The following is a 13,800-nucleotide window of genomic DNA, read 5'->3' as shown; positions in this document are numbered from 1 at the left end:
CCTTGTTTCCCATCCCCTGTCCCTTCTACTTCTCACATTCACCACTATGTGCCCTAGGGCAAAATCAAATGTGGAAACATAGGGTCATGTCTACTTTGTCCAAGGGTGGGAGTTCTTGAGGAATTCAAGTGGGAACTAGAACAACTTTCTACTCTTTCCTTCCCTTCCTTCCTCCCCACCTCTACCTAGAAGTCCATCAATCACTTTGAACTTCTTGGAGAAAAAAAGGAAACAAAAGAAAAAGAAAAGGAGAGGCTGGGTGCGGTGGCTCATGCCTATAATCCCAGCACATTGGGAGGCCAAGGTGGGTGGATCACTTGAGGTCAGGAGTTCGAGACCAGCCTGGCCAAAATGATGAAACCTTGTCTCTACTAAAAATACAAAAATTAGCTGGGTGTGGTGGTGGGTATCCGTAATCCCAGCTACTCAGGAGGCTGAGGCAGGAGAATTGCTTGAACCTGCGAGGCAGAGGTTGCAGTGAGCTGAGATTGTACCACTGCACTGCAGCCTGGGCAACAGAGTGAAACTGCGTCTCAAAAAGAAAAAAAAGAAAGAAAGAAAAAGAAAAGGAGAGAAAGGAAAGAAGCAGGGAGGAAAGAGAAGACCCAGCTTACCTTCAGCAGAGAAACAACACAAATTAGAAGCACACACAGACACACACACAAAACAGTTAAGTACTGAGGGACCATCACAAACTAAATACAAGAGACACACTGAAACACCACTCTTTAAGGCAAAAATGTAGAGGATCCCTTGCTTTTTATGGCTGCTACTCAAGAGGGCATCCCTCCCTCCTCTCAGCACTCATCCTCAAGCTCCAGCTCCCTGTCTTGTTCTCTGAACAAAGAACTATGGGCATAGCATTATACTTCTGGGGTTTGTTTTGTTTTTTAAGTCAATGATGAATTTAGACGTCTCAAGCCAAATCCTCAATTTGAGAATGCAGTCAAATGAACAGAACTCTATCCCAAAGAGGAAAGTGGATGAAAGCCAAGCACATTTGAGTATGAGATTAAGGATCAGAGGCACTAATTTTGCATGAACTTCTCTTGCCTTCGCTGGGATTCATTTTTAATGCAGTGATGATAGCCTTCCAGTGGCCGCTGGCGACATCTCAAAATCTTTGGGGATGAGAGAGAAGGGGGTGTTTGGGGAGCCTGTTTACTAGCAAGCTTGGAGGTGATTAGAACAAGTCACGAGCATGGACGGGGAGGAGGAGGGGGCCACGATGCTGCCTCTGGCTTATTAAGAGTGAGATCGATGCTGGAATCCCTGAGGGCAAAAAAAATCAATGACCCAGGAAAACTACACCAGCTGACAGCCCCAGGAAAAGGCTCAAGGAAGAGCCGCAAAGAAGAGAAAGGCTTAAGGAACTTTCCAAAACTCTGCACTGCTAATCTCCTGGGGGGAGAAAGGGGCCTATATTGTACAGACAATGGCTGGGACCCCTGACATTCTGGCACTTTCTTTCACATGGATACACCATCCTCCCTCCTCCTTCGCAGGGCAGAGGGATCCCAAGTTTCCTCTATCCTCTGCTAGTTTTTGATGTTCCCTTTATTTAGAAAAACAGGCAAGTATCTGCATTGTCAAACACTGCTCTCTAGCCCTGGTTATTGTGATCAGGCTCTGCAGGGGAGGATCCACTGTCTCTTTCCAGGCCTCAGTTTTGGTTTCTATGCACTCCTTCAAGTTCATAAAAAGGAACAGGACCGACTGTCCCAGGAACACAGGCGGCAAGCTTTGAGGCCACATGGGGTTCGCGTCAGCTGAAACACTGAACCGAACAATAAGATGGTCATCTTTGGAGCTTAGGAATTTGCAGAGGGAGGGCGGCTAAAATCCAAGTCAAATGAGCCAACTTTGGAAGATGATCTTTCTTTCTCCCTGAGATTTTTCTAATATTTCCCTGACCTCACATGATATAGAATTAAGTTTTAAACTTAAGTGCATCAGTGGTTTGGGAGGACATTATATTTCTTTTCTTCTCCCCAAGAGGCTTCTGACATGTTCTGCCTAATCTTCAGATCTCTGGAGAGCATCACTGATGAGAGGAAAAATGGAGGCTCGTTGTGGGTGGCAATATCACCACCTACTGCTGGCTCAGGGAGTTTGAAACCCTGGAATTTAGGTTCGTATGGAAAGCAGAAGAAAATGCCTTTTATCGTTGATACTATTTAGAATAACATGTATCAAATCATTCATTTTACTAAGGAGTTGATAGCTCAACTCCACTGTATGTAACAGTTGCTAGATACAGACAATTCCAAACTTGGGTGGTAATCTATAGACTGTTACAAGTATTGCAACTGCTTCCCTAAAGCAACAGAACTCTTAAGTGTCTATAATCTGTGAAAACAATCTAATGGTTACACTGCAATTTGCCTAAAGCAATATTTGTTCAGTTGCAATGATGTCACAAACACAAAAAGGCTTGTCAGTTTTCAATTATTTCCTTAGAATTCAGAGCTAGATGGTGGCTGAACTCAGAACTGCTTTCCATAGCTCAAATCAGCTAATACAGAGCTTTTCTAGCAGCCAAGAAAGTTCTAGTAGTACAAAAAAAAAGGTTAATAGCGCTTGAAAAGTCTGATGCATTTCCCCAGAACTCTTACCACAGAGTTCTGATCCTGGGATGCTTGATTTTAAGGGCCATGGGTGGCTTGCCAAATAGGCTTATCTTGGCTTCCTTTGCTAGGTAAGAATACTGCCTTGATATTACATATTCAAAGCAAAGAACCTCTGACCTAAGGGCTCTCCACTAACAATGACATTCTCTGTAAGTAAACTAGAACCCCAACTCAACTTCTGGTTTGCCCTTGTTCTTTGCTATGTACTAGCCTACTGCACAAACAGGACTGAGGAGGACTCCCTTTACCACCATTATGTTGCAAAAGACTCTGCACTGCAGGACCCGATAGGGACTGACTGTGCAAAGCCTGAATTTGGCAGAAGATCCCTGGAGAAGGAGGAGTATGGGGCTCAGAGCTGCTCCCTAAGCTGGGCTGGGGAAGGCTGAAGGCCTCCAGGCTTGCCAGAGGGAGATCCAGGTGTGCTTCAGCGGCAAGGACATGTGTTACCGTAAGCAACTGCAGCGCTAACTTAAGCATGTGCTCCTATGGCTATCGCCAACCTAGAAATCCCTTTCACTTCGGGGCGTCACACCTGTAAGCTCAGAACTATCTGAGATCCGCTGCGAGAGCCTGGATCACGATTCCCAAAAAGAAAAGCCTCCTAGTTCATTCGAGAGTAGGAAGTCATTATTTTCTGTGAAGGAAACTGGAATTGGAGAGGGAGGACCCTGGTACACTTTGGCAGAGAGGCTCCTCTCTCTTATCTAAGTATCTCCTCATCCCTCACTGCCTTTCCACCAGACCTCCAGTCCCCGCGGGCTTCCCTTTCTACCTGCCAATGTGGAGTCGAGGTCAAGTGTCCCCTGGGCTAGTCTCCTTACATGGGCAAACGGGCTACGCGGGTGACAAACGCGGCGCAACGCCTCCAACCACAACACGTGTATTTTACAGCGCTGGGCGCGGCACAGGGCTCAGTTTAAGGAGCCTCCATAGAACGAGCGTGGCTCAGAACCAGGTCCCTAATGCTAGGAAATTGACGAGGTCAACAGCAGGGCGAGAAACTCTGAATACATTACACACCCTTCCTTCTTGGGAGTGGCAGTCCCCCGTCGCCACTTCACTCGCAGCCACCTATATGCCAAGGGCTCACACCAGACAAGTGTCTGTGAGCACGCCTCAACTTTAATCCTACCCCGCCGTGTCCACTGGGGCGGCTGCCCCCAGTCGAGGGCTCACCTGGGCGCTCCGCGGTGCCGGGGGCACACAGCCAGGGAGGGCGCTCTTACCAGAGAAGTCGGTGAGCGCTGAGATCTCTTTGGAGCAGACCAGGACAGTGCAGTAGAAGAGGCGCAGGAGCTGCCCCGGCGGCTCTACCTGCCGGCGGAGGCCGGGATGCTGCACGGGCTGGGGCGTCGGCGGTTGGCGTGCGGGTCCCGGCAGAAGCATGGTGCGCTGCGCGGCGGGGCGGAGGCGCAGGCCCGGGACGCGCTGGGGGTCGCAGGGCTAAGGACGGCGTCACATGGCGGGGAGAATCGATGGCCAGCGGCTCCGCGGCCCCCCGCCGCCTCCCTGCCCAGGCTGCCAGAGCCTCCTCCCCTGCGCGGGCCAGCCCAGGCGCACCAGCAAAGGGGAGGGGGCGGAGAACTGGGGCGGGGCGAGGATCCCCGAAAAGGATCCGCGTAGTTTCCCCTAGAGGAAATCTCCGTTGCCGCCGTGCCGGAGGAAGCGAGGGGGGCCGTAGGGAAAGCGCAGCCTTCGCGCGCCCCGCGGCTGCCCAGGCCGATCCCTGGCGCGCTGCCCACCGCGGAGGGCGCCCCCAGTAGCGCGCCCCGGGCCGCGCACCTTGAGCGCCTTCCACACCCGGGAAACAGCCGGGCACCCGTGGCCCTGCCCGCGCTGGCCGGGTGCCAGCCTCGCCCTGGCGGCAGAAGGAGCGCGGCCGGTGCCCGTGACGCACTTTGGAGCCAGCGCCGCGCGTGCAGCGGGGGCGCCCCCCGGGGCGGGGCCGATCGGGGGCCGCAGGAAGGTGGGGTCCTGGAGGCGTGGGATCGCACCGCTGCCATCCCCGCCACCCGCCGCGCGCCACGTGCAGTCACCCGGCACATACAGTTATCGCCATTTCACAGAAGAGGAGACTGAGCCCCGGCGCCGTGCCCAAGCTCTCGCAGCCAGGACGGCGACGAGCTGGAGGTCTCAAAACCGGTCAGATGGCTCCGGAGCCGGGATCTTTAGCTCCAGCTCGGCTTCCTTTGGGTGCTGGTTGTCCGCAGCGCTGGGGGATCTGACACTGCACCGGCGCAAACAGCCGCCGAGCGCTAATAATTGGGCTTTGTTTTAAAGTGGGCCACAGCATCTTTCTGAACCTCTAGACTGTGCGCGGGGTGACCCACGTTCGGACGCCCAGCCAGTGGCCTAGGAGTGGCCTGCGTAGCCCCAACTCAAGGGTATCGAGGACAAGTGCGCGAGGGGCTCCGTGGCTGCTTGCTGGGTGCGGGTACCTGGCGCCTAGCGACCCAAACCCTATGGACCGCGCGGGGCCGGCGGAAGGGAGGAGGGCGGGCCCTAGGCACACAGTGTTCCCGAACCCGGCGGGAGGGCCTGCCAAGTTCGCGGCGGGCGTGACGCGGAAACGTAGATAATGAGGCCCAGGGCGGGGCCGGACGCACTGCCCCGCGGGCTCCAGAGCTGCGAACGCCCCAGAGTGTGCAGGGAGGCCTGCAGAAAGAAAATGCGGCTGAGGGTCCCCGTGGGACCCACTCAGAGGTGGGCCGTAAAGATCCCGGAAGGGTGGATGGCATTAGATACCACCTAGTACTCCAGCAGGGGCTGGGTCACCGAATTGGGATCTCGGCCTCTTCTTCCAGTCTGGGGAAAGGTGTGTTAAATGCTAAACATCAATGTTTATCGAGTGAGGCCCAGCCTGTCTGGCATAATGATTTTTAAAATCTACATTCAAATATTAAATAAAAACTCAACCTCCCCAATAACATTTGAACATAAATATTAGTGTGCGCTCTCTAGGTTAGGGAAACTGAAGCTGGGAGTATGGGTAAGGATGCCCAGCACTTAGGAGCCACAGGGTAAGTAATGTTTGTCCAAAACTCGGGTCCCTCCTGTACTTTCCATTCTGTTTGTTCATTCATCCAGTTTAGATATGAATTGGTACCAACGTGTGCCAGGTTCTGCGCTAGTGACTGACAGTGTTGGCACAGGGAGGCAGCCATGCTCCCGAGTCCTGGGAGTGGGCAGCACTGCCCTGTGGGTCTGCACTGGCTTCCAAATGTCTAAGTGGGCACTGTTACTCACTGTGACAGCATCCCCAGGATTTCTTACCTGGTAAAGCAGAGACTCAAACATACTCGCACACCAATATTCATTGCAGCATTATTTATGATGGCCAAAAGATGGAAGCAACTCCAGTGGATGAATGCATACAGTTACTATTACAGCAGGGAAGACAGACATTGGAAAATAATGCCCCGTGAACGGACAGTCACGAAAGACAGGAACCATGGGAGCAGAAGCGAGGAATGGAGGAGCTGAGCCCGAGGGAGGAAGGGAGATATTCAGGAGCATTTTAAGGCAAGATGGATGAGAAAGATAGAGGATGAATTGGCCAAGCAAAAACTAGCAAAACCCGGGTGTTGCGGGAGGATGAACATTTTAGAAAAAGGGACCAGCATGTTGAAATCCAAAAGAAGCATGGCTGTCTTGAAGGATGGAGAAAAGTCTGGACAGCTGGAGCAGAGCAAAGGGAAGAGCCAGGGGACTTGGAGGTCGGCAGGCCAGAGCTCAGGGCCCTGGAGACTTTGGTGAGCATTTCCGTCTTTTATCTTAAGCCAGCGAAGAACTGTAAGTACAAAAGTGATGTGATTGGATGTGTGTTGGTAAAAAGTCCTTCTCAGCTGCTGAGTGCAAATGGACTGGAGGAGTCAAAAGCAGGCCCTGGAAGTATGTATGCCAAATAACGGAAAGCAGAGACAGACTCAAACAGATACTTATGCACCAATATTCCTTGCAGCATTATTTAGAAGAGCTGACAGATGGAAGAACCTCAGTGGATGAATGGATAAACAAAATATGGCGTGTGGCCGGCTGCAGTGGCTCACGCCTGTAATCCCAGCACTTTGGGAGGCCGAGGTGAGTGGATCACCTGAGGTCAGGAGTTCAAGACCAGCCTGACCCACACGGTGAAACCCCATCTCTACTAAAAATACATATGGCGGCACATGCTTGTAGTCCCACCTACTCGGGAGGCTGAGGCAGGAGTATTGCTTGAACCCGGGAGGCAGAGGCTGCAGTGAGCCGAGGTTGCACCACTGCACTCCAGCCTGGGCAAGACAGAGCGAGACTCCGTCTCAAAAAAGAAAAGTGGGTCTGGGGAGATGGCCATGGTGAGGGAGAGAGTGCAGTCAGGGGTTTATGGCTGTGCTTGGGCTGATGTGCTCGCTGTACACCCAGAGAGAAGAGGAGAAGCGGCCACAGTGGAAGGATGTTTAGAAGGCAGATGGACAGCACAATGCGTCCGGGCGGTCGTGGGCTATGAGAGGAGTCTGAAGGACGTCTCTCTGGTTTCCCTCTGTTTTGTCCCTTAGCCCCTCACTGTTAAATCAGAAGATTTTGGTCCTAATCTGATCTCTTTAAGAATTTTGGAATCTTGCGAGAAAACTGAATTGCTCAGTTATCTTTCTCTCTGGACCCCACACTTTTCTAAGAGCTTCGTAGGTCAAATACCTTAACTCTGAGGCACTGTAACAACCCATAGGATGGAAAAGTGGGAAAAGGAATATATGTTTCAAAGAGGGATGAACAGTGTAAAATCAATCTGGGGTCTGGAGAGAAATAATCTTTTCCACAGAGGCAGTTTTCCTTAAATGCTTTCTACTATGATGGAATTTGAATAATAAAAACAGCCATAGCCACTTGGTAATTCAACACAGTTATGGGAGCTGGAATTAAAGTGAATGATGACTGGTGTGCCAAATAATAAAGTGTTTCCAAAGTATTAATACTCACAACAACCCTTTGAGATAGGTACTAACTAGGCTAACTACGTCATTTACTTGCCCAGTGCAAAATGAAAATGTGGGGCCCCTTGTTCAAGAATTATTAAGAATTCCAGGATGATAACAGCAGAGCATTAAACCAAGCATAGTTTAATGCTTTGAACACAGGGCCCTGAGTGATTGCTCAGGTCATATGAAGCTGGCCCAGGTACAACAGGAATCTTCATTTCTCAAATGGGGAGACTGAGGGCACAGAGTCATACTGACCATCCGAACCAAGACTTGAAGCCCTCTTATACTGCAAAGGCACAGCAATTAGGTGGAGGTAAAATAAAGGGTTCTTTTCTAAGTGATGGCACCGTTGGACAATCTTGTTCCTTCTTGTACTAGTTTGAAAAGTGCCTCTGTAGTCACAGCATTCAGTCCACGTGTGCAAGAGGTAACCTTTACAGGACATTGTAAATTACAGGTCTTACTTTCTGTCTGTTTGTTTTCTTTTAAAGCAATTCCTGCACCTTCTTTTCAGCTCCATGTTACATCTCTATTTTCCTTCTTCCTTGAGATTCTAGCTACTTGTCTCTCACCCTCTGCCATATCCAAGCCTATTTATTTTTTCTTTAGGTGGAGTCTTGCTCTGTTGCCCAAGCTGGAGTGCAGTGGCACGATCTTGGCTCACTGCAATCTCCACCTCCTGGGTTCAAGTGATTCTCCTGACTTAGCCTCCCAAGTAGCTGGGATGACAGGTGTGCACCACCACGCCCAGCGAATTTTTTTTTCTTCTTCTTCTTTTTCTTTTGTATTTTTAGTAGCGACAGGGTTTCACCTTGTTGGCTGGGCCAGTCTTGAACTCCTGACCTCAGGTGATCCACCTGCCTCGGCCTCCCATAGTGCTGTGATTACAGGCTTGAGCCACCAGGCCCAGCCACCAAGCCTATTATGGGAGATGTTTATGTGCTTCACACTCAGACTGCAACCCTGAGCCATGTCCTCTCACCTGGGCCATTGAGGTAAGGTTTTTGGCTTCCAACAAATGGGCTGTAGCCCTTCTGAGAAGACATAAGCTGCCATTTGGAAACCTCAAAGAAACCAACCTTTCAGCTCAGGAGAGAGAGGCCGAATGTCGTCTGGAGCTTAAAAGGCTTTTTTTTAGAAAGCAACAAATGGTGGTTTGTTTCTAGAGCTGGCACCACAGAGCCGCATCAATAGCAAGGAGCCTGCTTGGTGAGGACTGCAAAAGCCACAGTGCACTAGAAAAGTTGTGTGGGAAGGTGTGGCCCCAAAGCCTTCTGCAGGAGGTTTTTGTTTTGTTTTGTTTTTTGAGATGGAGTCTCGCTCTGTCACCCAGGCTGGAGTGCAGTGGTGCGATCTCGGCTCACTGCAACTTCCACCTTCTGGGTTCAAGTGATTCTCTTGCCTCAGCCTCCTGAGTAGCTGGTGTTACAGGTATGTGCCACCACGCCCAGCTAATTTTTATATTTTTAGTAGAGATACAGTTTCACCATGTTGGTCAGGCTGGTCTCTAACTCCTGACCTCCTGATCTGCCCGCCTCGGCCTCCCAAAGTCTGGGATTACAGGCATGAGCTACTGTGCCCGGCCAGAAGGAGGTCTTTCAGAATATGTGCACAGCAGTCAACTGATGTCTGTACTGACAGCCCATACAAGGTCAAAGGCATCTCATCCAATAGTGTCAACCTATATTCAAATAGCCACTCAGGAGACCTCAGGTCAAGTCCCAGCTCTGCCACTGAGACAGAGGAACCCACAGAGGCACTTGACTCGCCTGTCTCTCACTTTTTCACATTTGCAAAATGAAAAAAATGAATGCTAAAATCCATTTTGACTCTAAAAACCCATAACCTATTTAAAATAGATGTAGGATTTCAAAAAAAACCAGGCTAAATCTATACTGATTCTTTTCATTCCTGAGTGTTTTCTTAATTATGTATTCTCACCTTTTGCATATGCTATCAGTTTATACGTGAATCATTGTCTTTGTAAAAGAAGAATGCAGCACGTGCAAACTCTTGGAAGTTTTTGAAGCGTTGTGAAGGACTGAATTCAGATCCATGGGAAATTTTCAAGGCCGAGTGCAGTGGCTCAGGCCTGTAATCCCAGCACTTTTAGGCCAAGGCGGGAGGATCACTTGAGGTCAGGAGTTCAAGACCAGACTGGCCGACATTGGGAAACCCCATCTCTACAAAAAATACAAAAATTAAAATTAGCCAGGCATAGTTGCATGCACCTGTAGTCCCAGCTACTTGGGAGGCTGAGGAAGGAGAATTGCTTGAACCTGGGAGGTGGAGATTGCAGTGAGCTGAGATCATGTCATTGTACTCCAGCCTGGGTGACAGGGCAAGACTCAGTCTCCAAAAAAAAAAAAAGGGAATTTTTCAGTGTGGGAATTCCCAAGTGTTCTAAGTGGTACACTCAGTTTCTGGGGGACACCATGGCTTTCATCCTGGAGAAAGCAGGTGACTTTTTCCCCATCGAGGGAGGCAGGAAGGTGCTGCTTTCAACAGAAGCCCTGAGGTGCCAGTGACCTGCTGCCTTCAGCAAATGCTACAGGGAGCCGGGCCAGCCTGGGCTGTAGCTGGGAACAAAGGGCAGAAACCCCTACTCCCTCTCTCCACCCTCCTTACTGCTCTTCCCTTCCATCCGGGCACCAGGCACTCCTCCAACCTAGTGCTCTGCCGTCATTAAGGAAAGTGTGCTAAAGGAAGGAAGCTCCCTAGAATGTTGGAAAGCAGCAGCTCTGGTTCTGCTAAACCAAGCTTGCCTGGTCATGCTTTAGGGCAGTCGTTATTGGTGTGGGCTCTGTGGTCAGAGCTCAAAGATGCAAATCCCATCTCTGCCATGACTGCTACTTGTGTTGTGGATTGTGGTGGAGTTTAGAGCCTGAAGAGCTAGTCGGGACCAGGTGCGGTGGCTCGCGCCTGTAATCCCAGCACTTTGGGAGGTCGAGGCAGGTGGATCACCTGAGGTCAGGAGTTTGAAACCAGCCTGGCTAAAATGGTGAAACCCTGTCTCTAATAAAAACACAAAAATCAGCTGGGCATGGTGGTGCGTGCCTACAGTCCCAGCTACTCGGGAGGCTGAGGCAGGAGAATTGCTCGAACCTACGAGGCGGAAGTTGCAGTGAGCCAAGACCATGCCATTGCACTCCAGTCTGGGCGACAGAAGGAGGCTTCATCTCAAAAAAAAAAAAAGGAGCCAGTCAGAGTAGAAGCTTCACACATGGGTAGCCATGACAATAAATATAATCATTTTATGGACTTTGCATATTATTTTTTATTGGGTATAAGATAGTGTTTGGTTTTAATTTATTTTTTAAATTTTGTTTTTTGTTTTTTTGTTTTTGAGACAGTCTCACTCACTCTGTCGCCCAGGCTCGAGTACAGTGGCACAATCACAGCTCACTGCTGTCTCAGCCTTCTGGGCTCAAGCGATCCTCCTGCCTCAGCCTCCTGAGTGGCTGGGACCACAGGCGTACATCACCATGCCTGGCTAATATTTTAAAAAAATGTTTAGTAGAGATGAGATCTCGCTATGTTGCCCAGGCTGATCTCAAACTCCTGAGCTCAAGTGATCCACCTGCCTTGGCCTCCCAAAGTGCTGGGATTACAGGTGTGAGCCACCGTGTTTGGTTTTAATTTGAACTCTTAGGTGGAAACAGTTTCTAACTTGTTCCTCTGAGTGACAGCAGCCCTGATCTTCTAGTGCAGGGGTCTCCAGCCCTGGGCTACCATACTGGTGAGAGAAGTGAGAGAAGCTTCATCTGTATTTACAGCCGCTCCCCATGGCTCACATTACTGCCTGGCCTCTGCCTCCTTGACAGGAGCGAAGGAGTGACATGGGAATGTGAACCCTATTGTGAACCGCACATGTGAGGGATCTAGGTTGCATGCTCCTTACAAGAATCTAATGCTTGATGACCTGTCACTGTCTCCCATCACCCCCAGATGGGACCATCTAGTTGCAGGAAAACTAGCTCAGGGCTCCCACTAATTCTACATTATAGTTATTTGTGTAATAATTTCATTATATGTTACAATGTAATAATAACAGAAATAAAGTGCACAATAAATGTAATGCACTCGAATCATCCCCAAACCATCCCCCCAACCCCGATCTTTGGAAAAATTGTCTTACACAAAACTGGTCCCCATGTTCGGCACGGTGGCTCATGCCTGTAATTCCAGCACTTTGGGAGGCCGAGGCAGATGGATCACCTGAGACTAAGAGTTCAAGACCAGCCTAGGCAACATTGTGAAAACTGAAAATACAAAATTAGCTGGGTGTGGTGGCAGGCACCTGTAGTCCTAGCTACTTGGGCTGAGGAAGGAGAATCGCTTGGACCCAGGAAGCAGAGGTTGCAGTGAGCCAAGATCACACCACTGCACTCCAGCCTGGATGACAGAACAAAACTCCATCTCCAAAAAAAAAAAAAGAGAGAGAGAATGAAAGAAACTGGTTACTGGTGCCAAAAAGGGTGGGGATCGCTGCTCTAGTGGGATACCGGAATGGCTTTTCCACCAGAATTTTTTTTCTTCTTCCTGTGAACTGGCTGGGACACTCTCCTCAACCCTGGTTTTTGAATACCCTCTTCCCTCCCCACCTCTGGCCCACTCTGTTGGCCTCCTTAGGCCAGGCTCACTCCCTCATCCTTTTCCTCTGCTCAGCAGCATCCCTGTCCCTGAGCCCTCTGTGACACACCTGAGTTTTGGAGGCCTGGCTTTCTTCTGAAATGCCAGCCAAATCTGATTTGAGCTTTTCAAGTCCTCAAGGACCTGATATCACACACACACACACACACACACACACACGCACACACACATCCAAAAAGAAAAAAATCATTTTTCTTTTAAAAATATGTTATAGTGGTAAAATATAGATATTTTTATATATGCATATATAAATACACATATGTATATATGATATATAAATACACAAATTTATGTATAAATATTTTTATTGTGGTAAAATATACATAACATAAAATTTACCATTTTAACCTTTTTTTTTTTGAGACAGAGTTTCACTCTGTAGCCCAGGCTGGAGTGCAGTGGCATGATCTGGGCTCACTGCAGCCTCCACCTCCCGGGTTCAAGTGATTCTCCTGCCTCATCCTCCTGGGTAGCTGGGACTACAGGTGCTGCCACTATGCCTGGCTAATTTTTGTATACTTAGTAGAGACAGGGTTTTACCATGTTGGCCAGGCTGGTCTCGAACTCCTGACCTCAAGAGATCTGCCTGCCTCAGCCTCCCAAAGTGCTGGGATTACAGGTGTGAGCCACTGTGCCTGGCCCATTTTAGCCATTTCTAAGTGTACAGTTCAGTGATATTAAGTACATTCACATTCTTGTGCAGCCATCACCACCCCGTATCCACAGAACTCTTTTTATTTTGCTAAACTGAAACTCTGTACCCATTAAACACCAACTCCCCATCCCCACCTCTCCCCAGCCCTGTCAGCCACCATTCTACTTCTGTCTTTATGGATTTGACTTCTCTGGGTACCTCCTATCCGCGGAATCATACAGGATTAATTGGCTTATTTCACTTAGCATAATGACCTCAGGGTGCATCCCGGTTGTTGTAGCATGTGTCAGAATATCCTTCCTTCCTGAGGTTGAATGATATCTTGTTGTATGTAGGTACCACATTAGCTTTTCTAGTGACTTTGTCTCTCCTAGAAGGAAGAAAAGAGAGGGGTAGTCACGGATATGCCCAGTCTGTTTCCCCTTGATCGGCAGCAGTTTTAAAAAAACAAGCAAAACAAAAACCTCAGCAAAAGTCTCAGAAGGGTGAGGGAAAGGTGGGGGAGGCTGAGGACTGTTGCACAGGCAGCTGGCTGGGGAAGGAGAAGGCTGGAGCTTCAGGCAGTTGTGGGTCCTGCACACCCAACCCCCGAATGCCACTAGGAGCTGTCAATGGCGCCCTCTGTAGGTGGGAATCTTAATTTATGTTTTAGGAGTGATGATCGTGGTCCATGAATTTCAAAAATATGTTTTTATTATGGTGAAATATACGTAACGTGAACTTTACCATATTAGCCATCTTAACTGTAAAGTTCAGTAACATTAAGTACGTTCACGTTGTTGTGCAGTCATCATCAACTTCCATCTCCAGATCTCTTCATCTTCCAATATTGAATCACTGCATCCATTTAAACACTAACTCTACATTCCCCTTTCTCCTATCCCCTGACAACCACCATTTC

General features: G+C 49.3%; 1 protein-coding gene across 8 annotated transcripts in view; it reads right to left on the bottom strand.

Annotated features, from left to right (window-relative positions):
- Positions 1–5,095, bottom strand: part of EVA1C (eva-1 homolog C) — a 102,804-nt gene extending 97,709 nt beyond the window's left edge. For 2 of the 8 annotated variants that reach the window (XM_031005135.3, XM_031005134.3), the window contains exon 1: positions 3,860–4,436. In XM_031005135.3, coding sequence (XP_030860995.2) covers positions 3,860–4,019 — 160 coding nt within the window. In that variant the 5' untranslated portion in view covers positions 4,020–4,436. Of the gene's footprint in view, positions 1–3,809; positions 4,565–4,680 lie in introns of those variants that run through there. The other 6 variants (XM_063702598.1, XM_055373987.2, XM_063702597.1 and 3 more) reach the window with 6 other exon arrangements.
- Between the last annotated feature and the right edge of the window lie 8,705 nt (positions 5,096–13,800).

This window comes from Gorilla gorilla, chromosome 22, assembly GCF_029281585.2.
Source record: "Gorilla gorilla gorilla isolate KB3781 chromosome 22, NHGRI_mGorGor1-v2.1_pri, whole genome shotgun sequence".
NCBI classification, from domain to species: domain Eukaryota; kingdom Metazoa; phylum Chordata; class Mammalia; order Primates; family Hominidae; genus Gorilla; species Gorilla gorilla.
Note: the sequence above shows the minus strand (reverse complement) of the source record. Positions and strands in the feature narration are given on the sequence as shown.